This window comes from Atta colombica, unplaced genomic scaffold (assembly GCF_001594045.1).
Source record: "Atta colombica isolate Treedump-2 unplaced genomic scaffold, Acol1.0 scaffold161, whole genome shotgun sequence".
NCBI classification, from domain to species: Eukaryota; Metazoa; Arthropoda; class Insecta; order Hymenoptera; family Formicidae; genus Atta; species Atta colombica.
In genome coordinates this window covers 471,092-480,542 of record NW_017259252.1, presented here as the reverse complement: position 1 = coordinate 480,542, position 9,451 = coordinate 471,092, and the positions used below count along the sequence as shown (strand labels likewise).

General features: G+C 27.8%; 1 protein-coding gene and 1 long non-coding RNA gene across 2 annotated transcripts in view; one reads left to right on the top strand and one right to left on the bottom strand.

Moving 5' to 3' along the window:
- The first annotated feature begins 1,192 nt into the window (after window positions 1-1,192).
- LOC108685883 (tubulin alpha-1 chain-like) overlaps window positions 1,193-9,451 on the top strand; it is an 11,045-nt gene continuing 2,786 nt past the window's right edge. Inside the window, exons 1-5 of the mRNA XM_018190892.1 lie at window positions 1,193-1,257; window positions 7,964-8,192; window positions 8,453-8,557; window positions 8,734-8,930; window positions 9,192-9,284. Of these exons, the coding sequence (XP_018046381.1) occupies window positions 1,255-1,257; window positions 7,964-8,192; window positions 8,453-8,557; window positions 8,734-8,930; window positions 9,192-9,284 (627 nt within the window). The 5' untranslated portion in view covers window positions 1,193-1,254. The remainder of the gene's footprint in view (window positions 1,258-7,963; window positions 8,193-8,452; window positions 8,558-8,733; window positions 8,931-9,191; window positions 9,285-9,451) is intronic.
- Window positions 8,118-9,451, bottom strand: part of LOC108685884 — a 14,923-nt gene continuing 13,589 nt past the window's right edge. Inside the window, exons 2-3 of the long non-coding RNA XR_001931682.1 lie at window positions 8,476-8,587; window positions 8,118-8,195 (exon numbers count right to left, since the gene is read on the bottom strand). This is a non-coding gene — a long non-coding RNA (uncharacterized LOC108685884). The remainder of the gene's footprint in view (window positions 8,196-8,475; window positions 8,588-9,451) is intronic.

Genomic DNA, 9,451 nt, shown 5'->3' with positions numbered 1-9,451 from the left:
ATGATCTTTATATATATTGTCAAGGTCTTGATTCTGAATGACTTACAATAGGTTTTAGGCATTGGTCGTTGTTCGTTAAAAAGTTAACAAAAAAAATTTGAAAAATAACATTTCTTTTCTATTATGTATATAACACAAAAATTACAACTTTCTATGCGAAGCGAGGTCCACCCCTCCCCCCCTTTCTCCTTGCCAAAATCATGTCTCTGAAGCAGAGAAAGGTGGAGTGAAAGTCGCTTCGCGTAGAAATCGTGCGCCTCTGAAATAGGAGGGGGGAGGGGGGGATGGGTTGAAACTCTCTGCATGTAGAAAACCATTTCATAAGCAAGAAAAAAAAAATTATTCTATGATAATTTTTCGCAAAGTTATCGTCAGTCAAAGTTGGCCAAAATTTTTCTATGTCATAATTACGTTTTATTTAACGCTCGCAATGCTCGCGAGCATCGTTTATCCTTGTTTAATATTTAATAAACAACAAAAATAAAATGATTCCACGAATGTTGCGAGCTTTGTGGAACACACTCTATATATTATATATTGGGTTGTCCGGAAAGTTCGCGCCACAAAAGATTTAAATTTAATAAATGAAATTAAAAATTTAAATCTGCGTTTCAATTTTCCTTCAAAATCGGCACGAACTTTCTGGACTCAATATGTATAGCAGAAATAAGATGTTATTTTTTCAAATCTTTTTTTGTTAATAACTTTTTGTGAATAACGAGCGACAGCTAAAACTTGTTAGAAGTTATTTAGGATCATGACCTTGACAACATATATCAAGGTCAAGATTATTGGAGGCGCCCATTTTCTATATATATTTATCATAATAACACTAATCAGAGCGTAAAAAGATTACTCCTGACAAATATTTTAAGAAATATAGACTTTTAATTATAAATAATAATGAAGATAATTATTCTTGTATGTGTAAGATATCTTTGACCTTTTTCTTTACCAGAGTTGTGTACAAAAGAACATTCCTGTACCTTGAACTATTCCCGAGAAAACAATGACCGATAGTGTACCTTGTCTGTAGATGTGCACCCGCATATGCAATTGTCGTGAATACTATAGCAGTTTAAGCTGATTCGCGTCGCTTATGAATTCCGGTTCATAGATAGATACCGTATGTAGCGCTACTATTAAATGGCGAAGCGCAGTGATCGTACTATCCGCAAAGTCAGACAGTGAACGAGTCGTGGTCCGACACGCTGCTTGCTATCGAGTGCAAACGAATAATCAGATATCGAAAAAATGGTAAGTACTTTGCTTCTCTATTACATCTTTTTCATTAATATCGAATATTTTCAACTATTATATTTCTCCTTAAAAAAAATAAACATATATATATATGTGTGTGTGTGTGTGTGTGTGTGTGTGTGTGTGTGTGTGTGTGTGTATTTTGTATTTTAATAAAAACATGTTCAATTTAATTTTATAATTGGAGACTGATTTTATAAAGGAAATTACTTCCAAAATCATTTTTATTCTTCAAAAAAATAAAGAAAATTTATAATATATATTTTAATTGATAATATTTGATAATATTAGGATACAACTGTATAAAATATAATCTTATTACCTTATTATTCTATTTAGTTTCTATATTAATAAATAGAATAGAGCTTTTTATATGCAAATGCATTTACATAAAAAATCGTAGGTAACAAGCCTGACAATATTTGTCGTTTTAACGAAATATTTTGTCTCAGATAGCAAATAGACATTATTTGTCATCATTTTTGATTAACGACAATAATATCTATTTGCTGAGACAAAATATTTCAGCATATTCTTAACATATTTTCAACATTTTTCTAACATTCAATATTTAAAATCGTAATTTTTTTTAAATTATCATTATTTACACATTTATACACTTATTTATCGTAATTTTTATCTTCATATATTAAAATGTATGAATTTTAATAATATTAATGTAATTCTTCTATTTGTTACACAAACATATACATTTGTAAACATTTTAATAACGAGAATTGTAGGTCTTTATACAACAACGCTGTTCCTGGTAAGCGTATAATATACATGCTATACACGTCATAAAAGTATACAGCTAGGAAAATATCACGCTTGTGCTTTTAAATGTTCACTTAGAGCTTATGAGGTCAATTAAAAGTTTTTTTCGAGTAGATTAAATGAATGGAAAAGAAACTCAAGGAGAAATGATTAAAAGATCGATTGAAAAAAATCTCTGTCCGAAAATAATGTTTCGTAAAATATTAAAGAAATTTCTATGTTAATAAACATAATAACTTTTTTAATATTGAAATGCAATGCTTTTTTTAACAAAATCTTTTAGTTTAACTCTGTTACGGTTTCTTACCGTTAGTTAAACAAAGCTAAATACTACTACGCATAAATTTTTCAAAATGATTAATATATTTGTGAAATATCAAAAGAAATTGAGATATCAATCTTATTGATACTATATAGGTTTTTATTTTTTTATATATTTCAACTACATGAGAAACATGAATTACGAAATATCGATCCATGCTTTGAATACCTGTCAATCGACAACATAGTAAATATATATTAGTAAAATTGAGAGTGCTAAACAGCCGAATGGAATTCATTCCTAAATCTTAAAAATATTATTTCTCGCTTCAGAGAAAAATATTCGATACAAATTTATGTTAACGCATAAATATTTGGACATCCTAAATATTGTGGTTATAATAATAATACGAGTTTTAGAAAAACTGAATGAGCAATGTGAAAACTCATTATTGTTATAACCACATTATTTAGGATGTCCAAATATTTATACATTAACACGCTTGTATCGAATATTTTTCTCTGAAGCGAGAATAATATTTTTAGGATTTAGGAATGGATTCCATTCGGCTCAAATTGTTTTATGAGAGTTGAACGACAAATAAACAAAATGTTTTAAAATCGCAAATGTGAATACAATTGAATAACGAAGGCCTTATCTAAATCTTAGGACTTAAATAATATTGTCGATATGAATTTATATCCCGTTTTACAAATATTATTTAAGCACTAAGATTCAGCTGAGATCAGTAAAACCTGCGTTACTCAGTTGTATATTGAATGACAAATTTGTGTTCTCTTACGTCTATTAATTTTAAGATCACAATGAAATCTTTTTGATTGAATCGATGCAATCGCGTCATATGCGAGTATGCAGTTTGATATTCGATTAAGCTGCTATGGTTACAGTGTGTCAACCTGTAAAAAATCGATTTTAACGTATCATGCAGATATAGAGTACGTATAATATCGTATTGCACGAGAGACGACACATCGCCCATGTGCGTCCATAAGTCAGAAAGTAGGCCGGCTATAAGCACGCCAATATAGATAGATAGATGCTCACTTTTAGGTTACGGCTGAATTATCCATGGGGGACACATTAGGTCAAGGTGGCATTTTTCTACCAGACCTTGTTGACAGACACTGCTTTAGTCGACGATGTCTGGGCCACCGGTAATCATCCCTTGTTAAGCATAGCTCGTATTCCTTTGCTCAATCTCGTTAAGGCTTGTTAAACTCGCTCGACAGACTCGTGTGTTTTTTAAATCAGAAACTTGATATCATTTGCGGTAGGATATTTTATTGTAGGACAGCATAAATATGTGAATTACATCATGTGGAAATGATACAATTATTTATATATTTATAATCCCATAAAAAAAAGATTCACGTGGAAATGATACAATTATTTATATATTTATAATCCCATAAAAAAAAGATTCATTATTTTAATTTTTGATCAACGTAAAAATTATAGGATAGAAAAATGAATGGATAGAAATAAATAACAAATAGATATACATACAACGGAATCGACCTCAATCAAAGTTCAAATTTCCTATAGATTCTTTGAATTATTTATTTTCCTTAGAATAGCTAATATCTGTGCAATCTGTAGAAATTTTTTAAGTGAACTCAATATTATCAGTACAGTAAAAATTGTTGTAAAACTAATCATATAGATTCAATTACGTTGAATGAATATTTGATGCAAGAAAACAGACGATTAATAAAATCAGTTAATATGAATTAATTAAATATCTTTGTGTCTTGATACTTATATAAACATATTTTTTGTGAAAGTGCATTGTCGATTATCCTGTATTTCTAATAGTTAATGAGCAGAAACTTTTTTTAAGAATGGCAAAAAAGGTAATTAATAATAAAACACAGATACTGATATTTAATAATATTTTACATTTAAGGATATATTATATCCATTTTTATAAATGTGTTTATATATTTAGCATGAGATTACAACTGATATCTAATAATATTGATCAATGAAAAAATGACAACGAAGCATGGAAATTAGATTCACCACATACTTAGATTTTTAATTTGTAATATTCAACCGTTTTTAATATTTGATTTATTATGTAAGGTAAGGAATTGTTTTTATGTATTAATATTGAAAAGATCCTAGTTTAAGAACGAAACAAAAATTGATTAAAAATTTGAAAGATATTAAATATTAGCTATCAAGAATTAACGTTAGCTCTTAACTCTTTTTACCTTTTATTATTTATCCAATTGATGTTTTATTCAATTCTTATTATATATTCATACTTTTTTAAATTATGTATAAAAGGTATACTTACAACATTCTATTTTTATTGAACAATACATTTTAATTTATTTACTTTATTTGTTATTATTGTTTTCTTGTTATAATGTTAAAATGTAAAAAATAATGACAAAATCTCAATTTTTTCGTATGAGTATTGAGTTGGTTGAGTTGGAATTCGTGCTGTTTTTTTTAACTCAAAATTATACATAAAATATATTTGTTGTTATTATATGTTATTGTATATCCATTCAAAGGCAAAGTTTTAACAAAAATTTGTTTTTTAAATTGCGATATGATGATTTTTAACGAAGTTATGAGCAATCAAAGTCAAAAGGCTCCTTTTACTCAATTCGATAACTTCAATAACTTCAAAAAAATCTTGAGAATATTTTTAAAAAACGATTTTGTAGGAAAAACTTTAAGCTTTGGATCGAAAATTTTCGCAAATTTTTTTGAGGAAAATTAGAAGAATCCAAAATTAAAAGAAAATTTTCCATCTTTTTCAGTTCATAGTTTTCTATATATAAAAATTACCAAACTCTACAGAAACTCAAAAAACATAGTAACCTTTTAAAGTAGAGAGCTTTTCAAGCTTCTTCAAAACTGTTTTTTTTTTTATTTAAATTTCGTTTATTTTTTATGAAGGTATTGTAAATATAAATTTTGTGCTAAAAAAAATGACACGAACTTTCTGATCAATATTTACTTTAAATAAATACATATTCAAAATGGTTTATACAAAGTTTCATTATAATGTATAGAGGGTTGAAATATACTCAAAAAATAATCAAGTTTAAAATAATGAATATGCTTATCAGATGCTTATTAGTATAAAAAATTATTAAATTGCTTGTATTTAAGATTTGGTACTACTATCCTGTGTGCATGAATGCACACAGGATAGTAATACCAAATCTTAAATAGCGGAAAAGCAATTCGGTGGTTTGTAGAATGTGGAATCAGTAATATATATAAATCTATTAAATGAATAAAGTATTTAAGATCTGCTTCTCGGTCAAAAATAGAAATTCTTCATATTTAATTAGAGTTCTCTTTTCGGTTCTATTTCAAATTGTAATTGTTCAATTTGTTTATAACAATTTGTTGCAGAATTGATTTTTTTTTGTAATATACTTTTAATGTTATATTTGAAATCAGCGACTTCAAAAAATCTTTTCATAAGTATTTTCATATTCGTACAAAAATTAATCTTTAAGTTTTATCATCTTGGCACAACATGATTGTTCTATAAATAAATTTTTATTTACTATAAATTATTTGTTTACAGAATAATTAATCTCTGAATCGCAATGAAATTTTACATTAAATTTATGTTAATTTTACACTTTAAACAGTATTTACATTAAAAATTGAAATTTTTGTTTTTATTTTATAAAATATTTTCATACATTTTCATTAAAATACATAATGTCATATGGCAAAGTATATTAAATAAAATAAATGTAATACGAAGGGCTAAAACAATTCAAATTTAATGTAATAAACTAACAATAATTATAATATAAATATAATTCAGAAATGATTCATATCAAAAGACAGAAACAGAGCTTAAATAGGCAAAATGTCACCGAAATCCTATCTTCATATTATACAATCTCTTTCCCCTTCCTAGTTTTCTTTTTCCTCACTCCTAATTTTTACCCTTCCCATATCGGGCAATATTTCTCTCTTTTAGTTTGACTCTCAATGACTCTTATTATACAATAATATTTTAGACAATAACGATCATCTCTATCGCATTTGCTTACACGCCAATCTTTATTTTATTTTATATATTGACTCAATCGTACTTTATTACATTTTATTATATAATATTAAACAACACATTTTGCTTATTAAGGTATCAATTTTTATTATGTACACATTTTTCTTTTTACACTTTATATTTTAAATTATATGAACCTAATTATTTTTTCATTTTACTTAATATATTTTTGTATATTAACAGATTCTTCCATTTTTTTTATTCGATTGATTACTTATAAAATTTCCGGCTGCTATGAACCTTTTATTGGCGTTACTATATTTTGTCATCCAATTTTATACTGCGCTTTTTTTAGCGTTACTATCATATCATATTATCAAATTTGCACTGAGATTCTTCAGAAATTGTGACTAACAATGAATTATTACGTGCGAAGCTTTTACATCGAAGCTTCTTTATGGATTATATCTTAATTGAAGACTGTATTTTTTTATGTATCTATTCTCAATCTTGGCCGTCATCGTTATATTGTAATTATATTATATATGTAATTATATTAACATCATTATATTGTAATTATAATATTTACTATAATTAGTAAATATTGATAATGACCTAAAGGAGATCATTATCGAAACATCTGTTTATATTCTCAATTGATCTTGTAATCTGTTAGTTTATTATATTACATTTCATTATTACATATTACGTGTACTTCGTACATTTATTTTATTTCCATTAAAGTAAAGCTAAAAAGTTTCAATTTCTTAGTGAAATAACTTTTGATGATTCTAAACTGCTGCTAATTTTTTTTTGTATTACGTTTAAATGCAATCTAGAATAATTTTCTGTAATTTTCTCATTATCTTGAAAATATGTGTAATACATCCGTAACGATCTATTCGTGTTGTATTATGAAATTATGAACGCAGTAAAGGCTGTCGTGAATTTTTTAACGATTTCTAAGGTGGTAATAATACTTAAATGAAGTGTAGTGTAGCGAATATGACTATTTATGCGACTTATAATGGAATAGTTTTGTCTTTAATGTATATACCCTCCTCTCTCTCTCCTCTCACAGAGTAGGGTGGGACTATTCCGTCAGTTTCAACTTTAAAGTAATACGAAAACTTACGATAACAAACAATATCTCTTTGCAGTGGCGTGATTATAATTATATTATATCAATCATGATTGCTCTTTGAAGGCACAAGCATAAGTTTTAAATAATGATCTGATGTATCATTCAGAATTCTAAATCTTAATATCTTATCGTAGAACTATAGATTCAACCAAAAAATTTTGATCCATTTTCAACCAAAATTCTAATTAATGTATCCAAACTCTTTCCAGTGCAAATAACGAAAAGCAAAATAAACTAAAGTAGACTTTCTAATCCATATAAATTTTTTTACTATTTCTATTATTTATTTATATACCATTATTTGAGAAAAGGCGAAAGAATTTATTTCAACTAAATAACAAAGAATTGAAAATATAAGTGAGTGAAAGGAAAAAAGAGAGAGAAAATTATTTTTATAAATAATTTCTTTTGGATTTTGATCGAATTATATTATTTTATTGCGTATGTAGATTTATGAAATATATTGGGATATATTGCACAAGTATTTCCCGTTTATGCGCAGCGGGAATGCATATCCATTCACATAGGACAAGCGGGCGTGCAAATGGGAAACGCCTGTTGGGAGCTTTATTGTCTGGAGCATGGTATTCATCCAGACGGACAAATGCCCAGCGATGTTAGTGTGGGCTCCGGAGATGATTCCTTTAACGCATTCTTTTCCGAGACTGGTTCGGGGAAGCATGTCCCACGAGCGGTTTTGGTCGATCTCGAGCCAACGGTAGTAGGCAAGTGTCCTAGAAAGAATAATTCATTTTTGAGCATTATAATTGAAAAATTCATTTATTAAAGAAATTATTGATTGTTGAGTTGAAGATACAAATTTTTATAACTTTACATTGCTGAGAGTTACGTCTTTCATTTAATCACTGATCATTAAATCCTGGTCTCAATCATTTAATCACTGTAAATTTTTCTTAGGTACGTGTATTATTATACATTAATAATAGAGTTAAGAAGATATAATAACGAATTATATTTTTTAATACTTTAGATGAAGTGCGCACGGGTACTTACAGACAATTATTCCATCCGGAACAAATGATTACCGGGAAGGAAGATGCGGCTAATAATTATGCCAGAGGCCATTATACAATAGGTACTTCAATTTACCTTCACAATTGTAAATCTGTAAAAAGGTTGAAGCTTAATTATAACGTATAAACGATTGGCCAAAAATATTCTATATAAATTCATTTTGTAAGAGAAGATCGTTAAATGTGTTTTTTAATAGAATGATAGTCATGTATTATTAATGATCTTGCGATTTTTCAGGAAAAGAAATCATAGATCTCACTTTGGACAGAATACGCAGACTGACAGAGCAGTGCAAAGGCTTGCAAGGCTTCTTAATCTTCCATTCTTTCGGCGGTGGCACAGGCTCCGGATTCTCGAGTCTGCTTATGGAACAACTGTCCGCAGATTATCCGAAGAAAAGTAAACTGACTTTTAGTATCTATCCAGCCCCACAGGTAATATTATTCTCCCTACTCGGAATATTTCGATTTTTGCTCAAGAACTTTGATTTCTTTGAAAAAAATTCAAATGATATAATTTAATTTTAATTTAATTTAATGATATAATAATATAGTCTGTATACATATATACATTTCTGTTTGCTTCCTTGATACTATTTAGTGAATAGTCTACTTTCTCAACAAACTATGAAATTGTCGATTTGTTTGACTATCTAATTATTTTCTTTATTACGAAAGCGTTTACATTTTTCATAGGTATCGACTGCAGTAGTGGAACCTTATAACGCAATTCTGTACACTCATCCGACGTTAGAACACAGCGAAGTGGCTTTCATTGTAGATAATCAGGTGCGTACTTTTGCGATAATGTTGAATCTAAAATCAACATTAATCTTATATTTCTAAAATTTATTACATTATCTGAATTTCGTGAACGCTTTTACAACTCAATTATTGAAAATCGATTGCGAAACGGCAATTTCTCTTAGAAATGGATTCTAAATACTAGCAGAAAG